Source organism: Saccoglossus kowalevskii, chromosome 10 (assembly GCF_978046115.1).
Source record: "Saccoglossus kowalevskii chromosome 10, keSacKowa6.1, whole genome shotgun sequence".
Lineage (NCBI taxonomy): Eukaryota > Metazoa > Hemichordata > Enteropneusta > Harrimaniidae > Saccoglossus > Saccoglossus kowalevskii.
Genome location: NC_140650.1, coordinates 14,183,609 through 14,203,219, shown reverse-complemented (window position 1 = coordinate 14,203,219; position 19,611 = coordinate 14,183,609). Strand labels below are relative to the sequence as shown.

Sequence of the window (19,611 nt, the reverse complement as noted above, 5' to 3'; positions counted from 1 at the left end):
TATTGTTCACAAATAACGAGCTTACTTAAATACAATGGTATTTATTTATAAATAACGCATTTTGCATATATAAATAAAGAATATAATACGTTACGTTATTCCTTGGTTTGTAAATAAATACTACAACATAGATTATTTTCATAGAATTGAACTCGACCTTCATAATTTCTTCATATGTATACCATATCTCAAGTCATAATTAAATAACATTTGAGTAATGAAAGTAAAATTATTTATAAATAATAAAATGTACATAAAGATATATATATATATACGCATAATAGTACGAATCTAATTATTTATAAATAAAACAAACTCATGTTAACTCATGATTTCTATATATTTGATTAGAAATATCATTATTTATTAATAATGAAAAAAAATGTTTACATATAATGAGCTTAAAGCGCGGCAGTCGTCGTGCTGCGCATGTGCGAGATATATGGGTCTCATATAAACAAAGATGGCGATTTTGACTGTTGCGCAGATCAACGAGTACGAACTGACACGTTTCCAAGCTTTTTTTTCATGTGATTGGAAGGTATCGAAGGAGTCACCAGCGGTAATCAGTGCAAGTCGCGCCAAGGTCAAACCTCATACATTGGATTGTGGGAAAATCAATGTTTATCAACACAAACATGCGCAGCGCGACGACTACCGCGCTTTAAATCCATAAAAATGCAATATAAGTAAATGCTCTTCGGCACCCCATAATCTCTGGCTGTGCCACGGAATCCGTAGCGTAAAGAGTTGCAGTGCATAGCCAACGGATAGCTTGAATGTTCTACCTTTCAAAAGGGGTACTATAGTTAATAACAAAAACACTGTTATGTATATTTTAGAGTCTTCACCATTTTATTACGTCGGCCTTACTGTTGTGTGAGGTCAATGACCGTGGTGTTACACGTGAATTGCTTCACGCCACGCCTTTCTTGTCTCGCGTGAGTAGGCCGTAGGAGGTAAGAAGTAAACAAAAAAATACATGAATATACATTTTTACTGCAAGGACAATACGAGACGTCTTAAAGACCAACAAAGTCACTGAAACGAAAGACAGTGAATTGCCACAGGTGAGAACAAACTAGATATATTGTCTTTATTGAGCTAAGCTCAGGCAAAATGTTTTAATTATCTGAGGGCTAAGCATGTCTCTAAATTATTTCCTATGCTGGCAGGTTAAACGTACAAGAACTGCACGTTGAGATCGACATGCTACCTTCACTACGTTCGTTACTACTCCAAATCTAATGAACTTTTGTGTTAGCTCAGTCGACAATAGCGTGTTTATACCTGTGCTATATTCGTTTCTTTGTTATGTTTATTTGTGTGTGTGTACTTTCCAGGGTCGCAAAACCCTTTCAGTTCTCTGCTTTGTAGGTCGAACCCGAAAATTGATCAGTTTGAAATCCAAAATGTCTGAGAACGACGCGAAGAAGAATGACGCACAGTTCTACTCTGTCGGTGTGCAGACCGGTTCGGACGATGCAGGTATCATCGACGCTGACTATGAAAGAATCGTCTGCATACCGGTAAGTCCCGAATGCTTATTTCACGATGCAGAATTTCGTATTCACTAGACGGAAAAACAAACAAACATAGGGCATAAATTGACCTACATGGGTATGTACATCGTCCGATTCACAGAGTTTCGTCAAAACCGACTTTCCATGTTCGTCCTATAATGGTGAGGCGAATAAACCAACACGAATAAAATAACATCTCTGGAACGACCCTTTACAACAAACAAACAAACCATTATAAATGGTAGCTTGGTTCAGTTATATTTTAGATGTTAACAGAGATGCCGGACATTTCTTTGGTGACATGGTGACTCTAAATATTATCGTTTTTGGTGTGCCAGCGGACTCGTGGGCGCAGTATTGACCTTCAATATATTCAGATACTTTAGTAGCTGTTTCAAATTCTTGTGCGCCCATGGACAATGAACTGTGACACTTTCAAGTCATTCGAAACAATGTGTTCGTTGTAGCTTATCGTCGAGTACTTTCAAAACTTGCGTATCAATAAGTAAGTTCCAGAATTTTTGTATCCAAATTTCGAACCACATACTACTTGGGGGTATTCTAGAAGGTCCATTTTATTCAGCCAAACCTTGGATGTAGTGCCGGTCACTCTATGTCTGCCCTGCACATATAATGGTATGTTAGGCACACATTTGATGAATGTATATACATACCTAGATACATGCATACGTGTATAAGTAGCACGTATTGTGACGTGTCGGCTCTTTATCTCGCTAAGGGTTAGTCCACGATAACTACTGGGGTAAATACATCGGGAAAGTTGTGTCGACCATGTTTCTTGTCGTCAAGCATTTACTGGACGCCGTTTGAAGTTTTTTTCTTTCTAAAAAAATTTTAGAAGTTCAAAATTCGTTTGCTTCTCCCAAAACTTTCTTCTGCAGAATTTGTTTCTGCCAAATTACACCTCTGTAGAAATAATAGTCAGGCTCTGTAGACAAATCCGCTGTCATCAGAAAATAAAAAAAAGGATCTATTGTGATCGTCTTTTCAAATGATTGTAGGATGTATCATAGGAGTAATAGACGACTTTTTGACTTTATAATCTGCTGTCTCGTTCGTAGTCAGTCGTGTGATATTCATAAAAATCACCATCTAACAAATTATCTAATGCATTACTGCATGATGGGTGAATGTTTAACTTGATACCGCCAACTGATGAAAAAGTTGCATTTTGTGGGTTACGATGTATCCACAAGACAGATGTACACCATAAACCAATTGGGAACGAGCCTGGAATTGGAATGAGCATCGCCAGGAATTCGCAAACGGTCTATTTACCAACTTTAATGAGTACGTATGTTTCTATTCTGAATTCTCTCGACCGTACTTCTGATATATATCACCGTATTGCCAACCCGGTTCCCCCAAATTAATTATAACATGATTACCTTTAGACATGAATGGAGAAACAGTATTCGCAGAATTGATGAAACTGTTCAACAACGTGTTTTGGACAGTTCCGGTTTTTAAGATGTTCCCTAGCCTGTTAGGTCCGGGGTTTATATAACTCTTCGCAACTACTGCTTGATTCACTAGTACGACAAAAAATAATAAAAGACGTCACTGAGAGATTTGATATAGTTATAACTGTAATCCTCGATGGAACTCTATTAGTTGAACAATCTGATTGCATAGAACCGTTTGGCGAGAAAAAAATATCTTGTTCTCTATTCTTATGCAACACCACTCACTCAATAAATGACCGAAAACATTTATTGCAACTATACAAAAAACCAAAACCAAAATTTCGGCAAAACATGTTTATGGCATGGCATACCAGTAATCACAATATTCTACGTACATGAACAAAAACTTTAGGACAAGTTACCGTGTTTTATGCATATTTGACCAAAAAAATGTCGGGCTAAATTTGTTACACCATTTAGCCTGTTGATGAGCTGTAGAAACAGACGTGCTTTTGACCCCACATACCGACTTCAAACTCAGAAAGAAATGGTAATTTCAGAATTGTTGACGTTAGGCTTGACTGTTATATGTCGGTTACTGGGTTGGCAGCCATCAACACAACTCAACCACCGGTCAGTGAATGGATGGCTTCAAAGTCGGTGATAGGGTTAAATAAGGCCGCGTCACCCCGCTCAAACTTTTCTTGAAGACCAGTCTTACTGGACTCTAACATATAAAAGAACACTCAACTGCAACCATACGTATACGGCATTGCTACGTCGTCAGGGGCGGATCTAGGATTCTGGAATAGGTGGGCCGATAAGTTGGCCGAAGGCCAAGTACGCGAGCGCCGATGGCACGAAGCCCTGTTGGTTGTTAAAAATAGGGGGCCGCGGCCCCCTCGCCCCCTCTAAATCCGCTCATGGTCATTCACTCCATATCTACATCACCAAACAGTGGAATGGTTGCAGTATAGGATAGAATAGAATAGAATAGAATTCGTTATTAATACCGTAAAGATAATGTGACATTTCTTTTTGGGTTAACGAGTTAATAAAGTTTTTACATAGTTGAGCGGACATAAAACTATCCGTGAATAGTAAGACAGTTTACAATATGTAAGAATATGGCATATGTTGTTTATTTATGCCGGTAATGTATTTCTTATGTTGTAACACTGTTTGATGTACTTTGTGGTTTCTTTGATTAGTGAAGTGTTCTTATTACTCATTATTTGTATAAATTTAGTATTGTTTGTCATATCTTGGAATCCATATATACAGGATTTGGCTGTTGAATATAGAATGTCTCTGTTGTTTGCATATAAGGTGCATTCTGTTGTGAAATGTTGTTCATCTTCGATTTTGAAACAGTTTTGACAAATTCTGCTTTGTAGTGGTATTTTAGGTTTTCGATGGCGACCAGTTTCAATTTTCAGTTTGTGGCCACTCATTCTAAATCTTGCAAGTTTCCCTATTGCTTTTCTGTCATTGTGTTTTTGTAAATAGGTTTCCTGTTGGATGTTATTTTTGAATAATTTAAAAGTCCTTAGTTTTGAATCAGTACTGTTCATGTTAGACATCCATGTATTTGTATAGTGTTCCTTACATAATTCTTGAAAGTGCTGTTTTTTTTTTTTTTGTATGTCAACAGGTTTGTTGTATGTTTTTTTCAAATCATGTAGTTTTGATATAATATATGATATTTCCTTCAGTAATGCATTGAAAACGTAACGTTAGACGACACAGTCCTGCTCGGAAATACAAGATTTGAAAAGACATATCCGAAGTAAATATTTATAATAATTCGTGTGTTTAGTTCAACATTCTAACTATGCTTTTTACATATTGCTTTACATATAGTCAGTTGAAAGTATAGAGCTTAATGAATATCATACACAGAAACACGATGGTTTGACACTGGTTGATGAAGATGAAGAAGACTTTAACCTCCCAGGAAATCCTTTGACAAAGGTATGTTCATCTTGTAAATGTAAACGCAGCACACTTTCATTTGGTAAAAAAAAATTTTTGAGAAGGAGTACAACAAAACCGTACTAATTAATCTATATTATTGTTTACTCTGTCAGGCAATTGACGATATGGACCAAGTCGTTACCGAATACTGTTCGCAACACAAACGTGTTATCAAGTATATTATACTGTGTATAGTGATTGTGCTTTATTTGGTATATTTCGCATTCGCTATGAAATGCAGTGGTCTAGAAGATGGTCTGGGTTTATTTGTAATGACGATCTGCGCAGTCGTATTCGCTCTCTATAAGTTCATACAGATTCACTGGGGAGCCAAAATATACAAGCTGAGCTGTGGTATAGGTGTAGGTTATGTCAAGAAAAAGTGGATGATTTTTCAATGGTAAGGCGTGTTGATAATGGTACAAGTAGCTTTCAGATTGCGAATTCAAAGTCTTAGCCATTTTACACCATCCTCAATATGGTTATCAGATAAATTAAGCTGATCTGTATTTGTTACTAATGTGGCTATATTTTAGTCCCAAATGACTGCCGAGATCTCGCTGTGAGTGCGAAAACACACGATACTGAACTATGTAACCTTTACATGTAAGATAGGAACAATAAATTTCAATGCCATTTGAATGAATTCGCAATCAATATTATAAAGTAACACTGCATATTACTACCATGTTATTGTTCATGTTTTATATAGGTGTTGATTATTAATTTACGTTTCTTTATATGACCATAGAAAGGGTGACCCGTCTCTAGCTATTGCTATACACGTGACGCCAAAGTTGGAATGCATAATGAAATTACTTTAGCACAATTCAAAGTGTCCGCCATTAATAACTTATTATGTCAGTGTTAATAATCCCATGACTCATTCATAAAGTAAATTTTTACTTCACCGAATGGTAAATATTCTTTTTTTACTCGTACAGGATCGTGCCGCTAGTATTAGTGGCTTTGTTGATAGTGTTTGCAGCGCTGATGGGAGTTTTTCAAACTATGTACAGAAGCCCAGCTCAACTCAAGTCTGCATTTGGAATGGTGGTGCTAATTCTATTTAGTTGGGTCTTCTCCAAATATCCTGGAAGGGTAAGAGCAACTTGAAGACGAGAACAACTCGAAGTATGCACGAAGACAGTATCAACCGACGCACGGCGGAGGTCGATGCGCGGCGTACTGTCTGAGTGCATGTTTTGAGGTATTCTCGTAATAACCTTATTATTATACATCTTTTCCTTCCAAGGATACACCATAGGAATGCCGAAATTCAAAATGTTTAGAACATAATCACTACTTTGTGTGGAGTTCGGTCAAACTCTGGTGGCAGCCATGTTTGTTTTTATTATTAGAGGACCCTTACGTGCGTAATCATTCCATATTTGGAATTCGCATTTCCTAATACGGTAGAATGAAAATACCCCGTAAAATACCACAAAATTACGGCACGCTGTAACTTATGGCGTTACGGTGACAGATGTATATAATAATACACATTTTCATCTGATGTAATATTCATGCCGCTGCATTTATGCTGAAGAAATAAAATGACAAGTTTAGTGTAGGAAAGCCATGGTTTGATTACTCATTAGTGTGAGTAAAGGTCACACAAACAACCAATCATCGCTTGATTTAGACGAAGACACAAGTATCCAATAGTGTCTGTAACAGTCATGCAATTAATCAATGTTTGCGTGATTTCAATTGACATTCGCACGAGTAACTAAGTAAACAATCAATCAATCGCCATTTTGTTTAGGTGACAGCACAGGTGACAAAGAATATATGAGTAAAAGTCAAGCACATAATCAAACAGGTCTAAAATAGTGTCAGTAAAAATTATACATGTGACTAATCGGTTTATTTTATTTTATTTTATTTTCACAGGTACAGTGGAATACAGTATTTTGGGGAATGGGCCTGCAACTTTTCCTGGGAATATTCATTCTGCGGACTACCGTCGGCTTTCAGACTTTCAAATTTCTTGGCGATACATTACAGACATTCCTCGAGTACACAGATGTGGGGTCCATATTCGTCTTCAATGCACCCCTAGAAGTTCATTTCTTTGCATTTAAGGTTAGCTCTGCTTTTAATAACTAATACGTATTATCAATATGAGCATGGTGCGGCAATTATGTATGCTAAGGTTGACAAATAGCAACATATTGAATTCGTCTGAAATGTCAATACACAAACATGTGACCATCTGTAAGATAATATTCGTAGTTATTATTGGATATTGATAAAAAACATTGGGGTTGACTTTTTTTGGCAGGAAACATGTCATTATTTGTTTGATCAAAATTGGTAACGTGCATTGAATATTTCATCGAATGAATACTGCTGTGTTTTACAGACCTAATGTTTTTATCAAGATGCAATATAAAATAAACTATATTGAACTTGCTCAGAATTTGAAGGTTATCTCCATAGCGTCTTCAGAGAAATAACATCTATTCGGTCCAAACTTTATGGCGCCCTCTCGCGTCCCCACTAGGCTATTTGATTCCGATAAACTAGAATCATTGTCGATTTCAAAACACCCGTGTTACCGCCGTTTCTCGTAATCTCGGCATATTATTTAGATTAGCGATTAGATTCTACAAGCATTATCCAGTTACATCTGTTTAGGGAACCAATTTACTGAAATTCCTGTAAAATATGTCTCGCTATTTTGGCAGTTACAATGTGTTCAAAAAAAAGAAAAAAAAATGAACTGAATAAATAAAAAAAAATATGATTGCTAGATTAGGTCATTTGAGTCACTAATCTATTCCGTCATTAGAATTCGTTTATTAGGTTTACTTGTACATGTACTAAATAATGTAAACTCATTAGTGCTCAACCACTGTACATGAATATGTATTGATATATTTGAAGCGGTAATGCTTTTTGTTACTTTTATCATTAGTATCAATTTGTAACGGCTATCGCCGAAATGTGGACACTGAAAACATAGCACATTCGTAACAAACCAACGTTGTACATCAAATCAAGTGCAAATAAAAAAAAGATGGCCGCTGAGTTGCATCTAAGTTTCCAGAGGGCACCATCTATTAAGTCCAGTGAAATTGCGTCTGAAGCAATATTTCGGTTAAATTTGGTCATTTTTATACAAATAAAACGTTTAAAAATCACAGCTGTTACCGCTTTAATTTTTTACATCCCCTCCACTGTACATAATGTATCAATTGAGTTGTCCCAACTTAAAGTGATCAATCATCGTTTAATATACTGAGAACAAATAAGTACACGTTTCTTTTGTTTTCTAAGGTTTTGCCAGTGATCATCTTCGCTAGCTTTAACGTGGCAATACTTCAATATACTGGTATCTTAACATGGATTGTTAAAGTATGTGCCTGGATTATGCAGTATACGATGGGGATATCTGGGGTAGAGGCCATTTCCGCTGCGGCAAACGTATTTCTTGGTATGGTGAGTTGTATTCATACGTATATCACATGCGGCGTGTACACTGAGCAACTTGTCCTCCAATGAACTGGCCCCGGTTTGTGTCATATGCGTTGTTTTCCGCCCACAGTGTTGAAACCCACTGCTGGTATAACCGACCTCCAAGTAGCAATTGCGGGACCGATTGGTTAAAACCACGGTAAAACCACGTTAAAATGTGACACATACAACACATACAAACACAAAACTATGTTGCCCGTAGCTCGAAGTTCTGCTAACTGAAATCTGATTAAAATAAAATCCTAGTTTTGGTTTTTTTTTGTATATTTATTTCATTTTATTCTAGTATTTATGTAGGGCGGAATTACAAAAAAAAAATCACAAAATCAAAATCAAAGTAAAATAATAAAATAAAAAGGCATTAATAACAAAAGTGATAAAAAATTAAAATAAGTTTATAGCCAAAATAATTAAAGGCCGTACACTACATCAGATTTTAATCAGATTGTGCTAACTGTAAAGTGAACATCGAGGTAAAGTCTTGACGTGGCTTCATAAAAGTGGGCGTGGTTTCTAAACTATTTTGTAACTAGATGTTCATAACTAGAACTATTCAGCTTCAGTACGTGGTTATATATGTTTTGATACGCGTTAAGTTGAATAAAATGTAATTGTTATTCTGATGCACATTGGCAATATCTCTCAGCATTGTTCATCCAAAGCGAGCACTCGACACCGTTCGAATGTATTGACTCCACTGAATATCTGACATCTTGACCAATGAAATTCGGAAAGTGACCTCCCGAGGTCTTGGTTGATACTACTATTAGACTGATCCATCGTGTATGTGTTTATCGTAGTGAGAGAGGATATAAACAAGATGGAGAGCAAATCCAAGATTACCGAGATGACAACAAAAAAATCGTCACAGAAATATAAAAAAATGAGTCATACGCAAAAAAGCACAGCGAGTTATACCTACTTTTTGCGACACTTTCACAAATTTCATTATGTATTCATTTATGTTTTCAGACCACAGTTCCAATTATGGTCAAGCCATACTTGAAAGACATGACGTCATCGGAGCTCCATTGCCTTATAACTGGTGGGTTTGCGACAATCGCGGGAAGTGTGCTAGGTGCTTACATAAGCTTTGGTATCAGTGCCGCTCATCTTCTGTCAGCTTCCGTGATATCAGCACCTGCTGCTATAGCCGTGTCCAAGATATTCTATCCAGAGACAAAGAGGCCAAAAACCCTGAAAAGCGATTTTGAATTTCAAATGCCGTGAGTACTAATGTTTACTTATTTATAGATAAGTGATAAAAGTTTGTTGACCCAACATTAAACCGACCACATACACAACGGAACAAGATAATTTCGAAGATGAAGAAAAGTTAAAAATTATCACAGTGTAAAATATCCTTTGGGTAACATTTTTCGACATCAATATGTTTCCTAATACGGCATATCAAAATGGAAACGTTAAGGCGATGATGCAATAGCGAGATTGGAGTCCACCATGGCTCAAAGACAGACCCCCCCCCCAAATGCTGTGATGATAACTGAACACTATAACTAAATTCTATACGTATGTTTACTTTTGCTATAGCCAAGAGAAGAACATAATGGAGGCAATGGCAAATGCAGTACAAGATGGCCTCAAAATATGCGCTGCTGTAGCCGCACAACTAATAGCAATTATTGCAGAACTTGCATTTCTCGACGCTGTCCTTGCTTGGTTGGGTGCGTTGGTGAACTACCCTGAACTAACTTTTTCAGTGAGTACTCGTCTCTTCTTTAAATACCTGTTTACAATACTTAGAAACATGTTAAACCGGATGTCTTTTGATAAATATATGAAAAAAAAACACCTACGAAAATGAACAGATACATATTAAAATGTGTCTCAATGTGGCATACCCGTGTGTTCCCAAATCAGCTCTATTAGCTGTTAATTTATGTATTTTCTAACAGATGACGTAATTAAGCTTCAATGAAAAGGAAATATAAACTCATTTCAATTACATATTCTTATATTTTTTGAGAAATAATATTTGGAGGGGAGTTGCTGAAAAATTCGAAAAAATAACGTTTAAATTGATTACCATATTCATATTACTGAATTCATTATCAATCGAGAGGTGAGAAGTACAAAGAAAACAGATCTATATGAAGTAAAGATAGATCCAAAAGTATAATACCTTCATTGGTATTCACCTAACATTGCTCTTTGTAGCTTATTTGTAGGTATTTACTCTATCCCACGTCTTGGCTCATGGGAGTCGATACACACGCCGATTGCCATACTGTTGCTGAGTTGGTCGGAACGAAAACTTTTGCCAACGAGTTCGTGGCATATGGCGATTTGAGTGTTCTTATTAAAAACAGAGAAACAGGACTAGGACCGACTCTAACGGTAAGTTGCGCTGTTCTACATTCGAGTAAGTAGTCATGACCTTCAGTGGCAATTAGTCGTCAATTTCGGGATACTATGACAAACTGTACGGCATACAGGAACGTGAAATATCGAGTTTGTATTTAAAATACACTGTGTGAGAAGAATACCGAGGTAAAAACATTTCTGTTGATTTTTTTGCATTTATTTGCATTAACTATTGATTACCCAGCAGTTGCAGATGATATAACAAATACGTGCATATCAGGTATCTCGTTTGAGGGCCGGTAAAGGTTTTTGTCAGTACACATACCATGTACCGAAATTACATTGGCTGTATTAAATGAATACATAATACTTGACCAAAGTTGTTCGAACACAAATTATCCCGTTTTCGCCATGCTTTATCATAAATGTATGCCATGCTACCTGTATCATTTAGTACTATATGTTTTAGTCCATATCATAGATTACAAAATATAAAACAACTTTATGATCACGTTATTATCTCGGCTAATACCAGACGTACTGTACGTCTTTCAGGTGCGATCGGAGGTCATTGCCACATATGCCTTGTGTGGATTTTCGAACCTGGGAAGTATCGGTGTAATGATTGGTTCATTCGGACCTATAGCAAGTGACAGGAAAGCTGAAGTAGCTATACTGTGTTTGCGAGCGATTGTTGCTGCCACAGTGGCATGCCTTCTAACTGGATGCATTGCTGGTACGTAAAAAAGGCTATAGAACACATAATTACTAATGATCCACGTGCTTCTATTAACCGGTATGAATATTCATATTGTTCCCACACGTGGCGATGAATCTTATATTTGAATTAGTGCAAGAACGCATAAATAACTCTGCAAGAAACATATTGTGGTCGTTTAGATAAAATGATACTATTTACATAGTTTACAATTTCGAATAAATATAAATCAAGAGAATGGTATTAATTTCAACTTGAGCATCAGATAGTTTGTGCCGGTCATTCTCAAGTAGTGTGTAAATCCTGCTCACAGGAGTGGTCTTTACAAAATTATAATGGAGAAGTTATCTTATTTTTAAAAAAGTTAAAATTAGGAAGTAATGTTCATTAAGAAATTATAGTCATAAAGTGGTCTTTGTTACGAAGTCAGTCATGATAGCAGTATTTAATCAGGAAGTAAGGTACAGGCAGACGTAAACATGCATTGAAGTGTAAAGAGGACTAAATCTAAATCTGCGTTTATTTCGTTCGTTTTCTACAGGTCTGCTGTACGATGAAGGTCCGCGCTTATATGTGCCTGACTCTCTTGTTGGAAATATGACGACCGCAGTTTACTGAAGCATCGACCCCTCAGATCATCAACGTACGTGAATTTGCACACGCGGCAGAACACAAAAACCAATCCTCATTATTCAGACATAAGTTTTTATCTTCGCCCAATGAACCACTAGATACAGTTTACTTCGAACACTGGTCATAAAATGCCATGATGACATAAATGTGCATATGGAAACAAACAAAAACCAAGCATATTTCTGTTTCAAATAATCAGTGAATTGCTCTATATAATTACATGTCATCCCATATACATGTAGATCAAAACCATATCGTCTCTGGGCGGCTATTCACCCATTAACATCACATAATCGCTCCATTGCTAGAAGATTTGAAACTGCAAATAACTCATCTCGGAGTCCATGAGAGTTAATTAATTTGTGCAAAGTTTGTAATGATTCGTTGTATTTTGCTTTTATCATGTGGCGGCGATTGTTGATTAATTTGCAATCTAAGCCTCGCTTTCAGGTTCTCTGTCTGCAACAACGCGATACAATCCATCAATGCGAAAGCGAGACATGGGACGCAAATAATCAGCAGTGCCCAGCACGTGATAAGACCAAATTAAGATGGTAACCTGCTCACGTATAGTTTTCAGGAAACCATTTATTTTTTTTTGGGGGGGGGGGGGGAAAGGAAATAATAGCTTTAATTTACTCAACATACTAACCCCCAAAGTGTTTAATATATGTGGAATTTAAAAAAATCAAAGTAGAGGGCGTGCCCCAAATGCAGAAACATTACGTGTTTCAGGTCTGGGTTGGGGTCTCTGGGGTGGGAAATGGGTAGTTGTGAAAAAGTTTAGGTTGTTTAACATATATTTTGGGTGCAATTACTAATTTGCGTAATGGTGTGTTTACGAATTAAAATAAATTCGACAAAAAGTTGTGTTATTGTCACATTTTTTAACATATATGCATATAATTGGTGTCATCATTTTGTTTGTAAAAACTTGTTCTATCCATATTGACAGCAGTGATGATAATATTTAGCCAGATTTTGTTTTCATTGAAAAATCTCTTTTTTAATGATTTTTGCTTCAATTTCCGGTACAGCATGGTATTAGTGTCAAAAAAATCCCGAATTTGGAATATATAATCAGGTCACAATCCCCATAAAACAATCTCTGACTATCTTTGGTTGTACTGAAACCCCATCCTGCTATAATTTGTATAAATATATGTGTTGTTTATTTGCGATCATTGGTGCTATACTAAATAAATTACAGTGTTTCATAAGTCTCTTTCTATGATATTTATGTATGCATATCAATATGATTACACGATTATATAGTAATAACAATGAAATGTCTATGCCAACAAAATATAGTCCTATTCAATGCTGCATGGCAGTAGTGATCGTGTGATTGACAAATGGTACTGTTGTAAAGCCGATTATTTCTAGAGAAGCTCCCTTTCTCTAATTAAATGTTTTTCTTAGTCACCATCTGAATTGTATGCATCATCTATCACCTGAAAGCTCATCATCTGACTGTTCTGTGAGATACTGTTTGACATTGCTGCAAAAGGTATCTAATTTACAACATGAGCATACTTCTGTGCATAACAGACCAGAAGTAACGCAGTGGCATTTTCTTGCAATGGTGCAGTTGTCATCTGTGCAGTAAAGATGAGTGAGATTCCTAATGGTGCTGCTTCCACCCACTACCTTCTGGGTTCCAAATTTCTGGTTGAGCCTGGTGACTTTTTGTCCAGATGGCAACCTGGTATTTGGCACGCATGACATGTTGATTGAATGCGTCCTCTGTAGGTGGGAAAGATGAAGCTGGCTTGTCTGTTTGAGTGGCAAAATGGTATCGTAGCTCATCTAGAGTGGTGCATTCATGGACTCTCTTCTTTCCTTTGTGAAGGGCAATTACAAACTTACGTGCAGTTGATATACACAAAAGGTTCTCTACATCTGTGGTCTGGTATTCATGATCATTTTGGCCTGCTTTTCATCTGTGAAACCACAGGCCAGGGTAATGCTCTGGTTTCCTGTTAAGACTGTGGGGGCTTATTCCATAAAATATAAGCTGCAATTGCTGCTTTATAGCGAGAAATTTTCAAGAATTTTCGGTAATACGGCACAACTCGGCTAGCTGTGATAATATGACTAGCAGCTTCAACAGCCCCACGACGAACTCTCTTTCCTGGCGCTTGATGGAGTTTGGGGCATCATGACGATCAAACACAACCACAACGTCCTCAACTCCCATTCAAAGTAGTATAACTCTCTGTAGCAGTAGCGAGCCAGGTCTTCAAATGTTCGGAACTGAAACTCGTGCTGACCCTGTAGCAATGCCATTCCATCAAATATGTAGGCACTAGGCCGTAGATCCTTCAAACTGGGATAAGGCTTGCACGTCATGAATATGTAACACTAACTTCATGGCAAGGTTGGCCTTGGTGCTTTTTTGCATGTTGCCATCATCATGGAACAATGAAGGGGGTACTGCCGCTAGTTCATGTTGTAGTACTGTCTACAAATCCACATCACGTTGTTTGGATACTGCCAGAAGCCATCGATCTATCATCAGTTTGGTCGACTTGTCCCCTTACAGTGACGTATGCATGTCTGTAAATGTTAGTACCTTAGTGCGGGTTTCTGGATCCCAAAAACTGGTCGATCTGGTACCTTTCATTTCACAAATCTGTGTGCTTGTTTTGTCCCAACTCTATGAAGTTACTGAGACTCTGTATCACCTCTACTGAAGCTACTTGGCCAGTTATAATATTGATGAGCATGGAAGAAACAGTAATGTAATGTAATGTAACCCATGTAATCATACCGACATCAACAGAAGAGACGGTACGGAAGACGATAATTTAGCACTTTAGCTATGGTCATTTAAACTATATTACCATATTAACACAAATATACAAATTATAGCAGAATGGAGTCTCAGTACAACAAGAGATAATCAGGAATGTGACCTGATTATATATTCAGAATTCGAGATCTTTTTGATAATAAAAAAAAAAAAAAAAAAAAAAACCTGAAAAAAAGTTATTCAGTGAAAAAATCTAGCTAAATATTATCAATGACGCTGTGGAAAGAACAAGGTTTTACAGACAAAATGATACCAAATATATGCATATATGTTAAAGAATAACACAATTTTTCGTCAAATTTATATCTCAATTCGTAAACACGCCATTACGAAAATTTGAAATTGCACCTAAAATATATGTTAAACAACCTAATTTTTTTCACAACCAACCATTTCCCACCACATAGACCCCAATGCAATGAGAAAACATGATTATGAATTGTTATACCATGGGGAGGGGTTACTCCTTTTTTCCGAGCCCTTTTATCAGAATAGCCACAGCACTATATTGTATTAATAATATATAGGTCATCCATCACATGTCAAAAAAATAGTACATTTATGGGGCTATTTTGTTGACAAGAATTTACTTGCAATTATAGGTTTATATTATCGTGTGAAACTAGTAATATAAAGCTATAAACTATGACGCCATACAATCTCTGATAGTGTTTATGTATAACCCGCAATAATGGACAGTGCGGAGTCTTTTATTTCAATTATAATACCCAAATAAACGTCTGGAAAATGAATATTTGTTTAGTGGTAGCTTGATGACAAAACAGCCATTAACTTGAAAGTATGACTTCAGTGTAGACCCTCCGAGAACAGAAACATATCGAGTCGAACAATGAATATCATGAATGCAGTATATTGACCTTTCAAGTAATGTACATTTACTGAAATTAAATGCTAATTAAACTATTTTAATAAGGGAACAAAAATCTCAGTCTGTGTTCGGTTCACGTGGTAAGAACCCTCTGTATCGGTTATTGTGCACCTCGCATTTTTTTCTCGAAAAACGTGAAATGTTCATGGCACAGGGACTTTCTGTGTCAAATAACAATCTGTATTCAGTCAAATGTCCAATTGTGAACATAAATTTGATTTTGGAATCATTGTTTATTTTGGAATTATTTACTCTTGTAAATTTACTATAAGAAATTGTTTTATAACGATTTTGGAACATTGTTCTCCAGGGGCACAATGCAAGTTCTATACGACGTGAATGGAATTCCATTTGAACTATAACTATATAACTATAACTGTTATTCTTAAAGGATCCTATAGGAATCCTATTCAAAGTGTTATAGTAATCTTAACAAATCTGAAACTACAGTGTTACAAAATGCTAGTTAGACATGTTTTTTTTTTAACATCGCGTTTAGTTATTAACTACTTCCTGTTCAACATCAAATCACATGAAATTATCCTTTATGAAGCTGAAAGAATACCATAATACAGCACAAAGTCAAACGTAAGGTTAAAAAATGCCTGCACTGCAAACATCATATAAGAAAAGAACCTTATCATTGAAAGCATATAAATACAAACTTTCTATGAGAATACGACATATTGTTACTTAGTTTCCCACAGTTGTGTATATCCCTACCCACCAGATCATATAACACAACCCTCTGTTTATTTCAACAACTATACAATATCGATCAATATCAGCTGATGATGATATTATATAGTGTATAATGAATGAATAAATTGATTGATTATATAATTAAGTATTTAATCAATCGATCAATCAATTAGGATGCATGATCTTAAGAACCTACATAGATTCGTATGTGCTGGACGTTACCAAAAGTGTTTTCTTTATATTTGAATGAAGCGCGAGGATCTTCCGGGGTGAATGTTTTAAATATTTTATAAATGTCTATTAAACACATTTTATGAAATGCACAGTAGCTACGCGTTATTATGAAATTGTTAAAAGGCTAATAAACTATTGCTCGATTTCCTGTCTCTGCCCTCGTGTATGCGCTTGTCATTTCTATTTGTCATACTGCCCTCGACGATATTTAGTATAACAGAAAGGGATAAGCGACTCACCGGAACAGGAGCCATTGGCAAAGTACTGGAACCGAGTCAAAGAAAAATAATGACTGTGCACTTCATGTGAATCATTTGCTTCATGCATTTTATCGTTTCGATGTATTCCGCCAACATATGGTAATACCATGAAGAATACTGTGAGTTATTATCATGATAACCAGCCACTCTTTCTAACTACCAGTATTTAAAGCAGTAAAAAGATGAAAAATATGGATCATTTATGATTTCGAAACATTATACTTCATAATTTATTTATCATAGACCCATATTTACAATGAATAATGCATTCAGTGCGTAATTTCAAATTATTTTCCCCAAACACAGTTAAAGCGGGAGGGTCTTCACCTGCGCACGCGCGGGTTTTGAGTCCCAAGCGACGATAACAACACACGCTAAAAACTTAAAGGCTCATGGGTGGATGATTGTTTTTAAACAATGACACGCTATGGCCATCTGACGCATGCACAGGTGACGACTCCCCCATTCCGTACGTTTCCATGACCCGGATGACCTACGGAACAAAGACAATGTATCTAAATTGCATACTGATTGAACCTTGTTTTGTTCAGGATTGCATTCACTGCTAATGACATCTTTTTAGATTTTACTGCGTTCCCCTGACATCTACAACTTTTTCAGGGAATAACTGTCTTCGTAAATCAAATACTTTTATATTGATAAAGTATTATCACTACAAATTTCGATTTGATATCAAGCGACGTCCATATACATATATTTTGGGTAAAACGTGTTTTTACGTATGTGTGATTCTGGATTTGCTGCCTTATGAATTGCCTCGTGAACACCTTCCGGAATACTATGGGGCCACCATTTTGAATACAGCAAGAAACTAAATAAAGAGACAAGTTGTGAAAAGCATTTTTTTTTTCAGAAAAAAATACCAATCTTTCACAGCCAAACGATCTGTTGGGGTAATATTAAGCCAACCGCTAACAAAGTTCGACCGAATTCGTCGTTTTTGTGTTGAAGATCCTTTGCATACGAACACCTAATTACAAGAAGAACATGGAACACTTCCCGGGGTATTTGAAGGCCTTCGCTAATTTTTGGTTTCAAACACCCCAGGAAAGTGTTCTATGGAATTTTTTCTTTGATTTGTAGGAATTTGAAAAATGCGTTTCACAACTTTTCTATTTTTAGTCTCATGCCGTTTTTGCGCCAACTGTAAATACATCATCGTGACCAGTGTTGTTTTGTTTATTTTTTACTTTCACCTTTTCTTTATTTTGCTTTCCAGCATTTACATTTTTGTTGTGTAAAACATCTTCAATCAGTATGAAAATAAATTCATTGTCTTTGGTCCGTAGCTCAACCTGTTATGTAAATGTCGGAACAATTTGAAATTACGCAACGAATGCATTACGCACGGTAAATTTGGATCAGTAATTAATAAAACATGCAATATAATTTTCTATAATCATAATCATAATTAATTTATAATTTGTATTTCTTTCTCCTTATTTTTTTTTACTACTTCAAACATTTGTAGTTGGAAATTCCAGCATAATTCCAAAAGACGCACTTTATTCAATGTTTTAAAACTTATGCTAATTTATTCATGACGTGCGTTTCTGTGCTCATGTACATTCATTAATTTGTGGGTCAGTACATTCTAAAAAGGGCGATATGTTATTTAGGGGGCAAGGTTTAGAAAGGGGGAATTAGTAATCTCTAGGTGGTCAATACAAAATTTACCGAATGGGAGATGGTTTTACGCTAATAGTATAATACTACATATTTCGATTATTTAGTCACAATTGCCAAACAATACTGTCAATTTTGTGTTTTCAGCTTCTGTAAACTATATGTATGGCATAAGCCGTTAGTGTACATCTTGGGTGTGGTGTTTGCGTTGACCATACCTGTCCCGACTCTAATCCTAATGCCAAGACACGTTCCTGTTCATATCGCACAATAATGATACTCTCTTGTGCACAGTCGGCTGGTAAGTTCGAATGATAACAAATAATTAAACATTCAAGTAGTGGTAATACTTAATTTCCACCATTTCAAGTTGTTAAATTGAAGAATGAATGTGTTGACAAATATTGGCCATGTATTTGCGATTAGATATATTGTCGTTTAATTAATTTCCACCATTACAATTTGTTAAATTGAGAGCAAAAAATTTTTGACAAATATTAGCCATGTATTTGCTATTTTCGACCATTGCAAGATGTTAAAATTGAGAGAATAAATGTCTTAACAAATGTTTGAGACTTATTTTGGTGTAAAGAAATCTCGCGTGACCATTGTTAAAATAATAAAATAAATATTCCGGTATCATTGGATATTTGATTTAATTGTAAAACTTTCTAAAAAAATACCACGGACATTATAAATACCACTTCACCACAGAGGATATTCATATGTTTCCTAAATTTTTTTCGTAATATAAGGCACACCATGACTTTACCTTGACTTTTATGTTCCCCCTTGTCATGTTCTGGAAACTGTTAAATAAGAAAAAGGCGTTTTGTGAGGTTTATTATTCGACGTTGGTTGTTGGTCTTTGATCGGTCAGGCCTGTAGCCAGCACTTTTGAATATGAGGTTCGAAAACAACAATAATATATTTGATGTGAAACGTGTAAATGGTTTAATATTCAAAAAGTGTCTGAGC

At 36.0% G+C, this 19,611-nt stretch overlaps 1 protein-coding gene across 2 annotated transcripts; it reads left to right on the top strand.

Annotated features, from left to right (window-relative positions):
• The first annotated feature begins 959 nt into the window (after positions 1-959).
• LOC100370221 (solute carrier family 28 member 3-like) lies at positions 960-12,659 on the top strand. 2 transcript variants are annotated; one of them, XM_006819376.3, is made up of 12 exons: positions 960-1,070; positions 1,378-1,529; positions 4,814-4,924; positions 5,041-5,327; positions 5,872-6,028; positions 6,824-7,015; positions 8,213-8,374; positions 9,383-9,636; positions 9,962-10,130; positions 10,589-10,768; positions 11,291-11,471; positions 11,995-12,659. In XM_006819376.3, exons 2-12 carry the CDS (start codon positions 1,413-1,415, stop codon positions 12,069-12,071), a joined length of 1,887 nt encoding a protein of 628 aa, XP_006819439.2. In that variant the 5' UTR covers positions 960-1,070; positions 1,378-1,412; the 3' UTR covers positions 12,072-12,659. The 2 variants fall into 2 exon arrangements, with proteins under 2 accessions (XP_006819439.2, XP_085360849.1); XM_085504723.1 differs by lacking the exon at positions 960-1,070 and having other exon boundaries at positions 1,353-1,529.
• Positions 12,660-19,611: the final 6,952 nt, after the last annotated feature.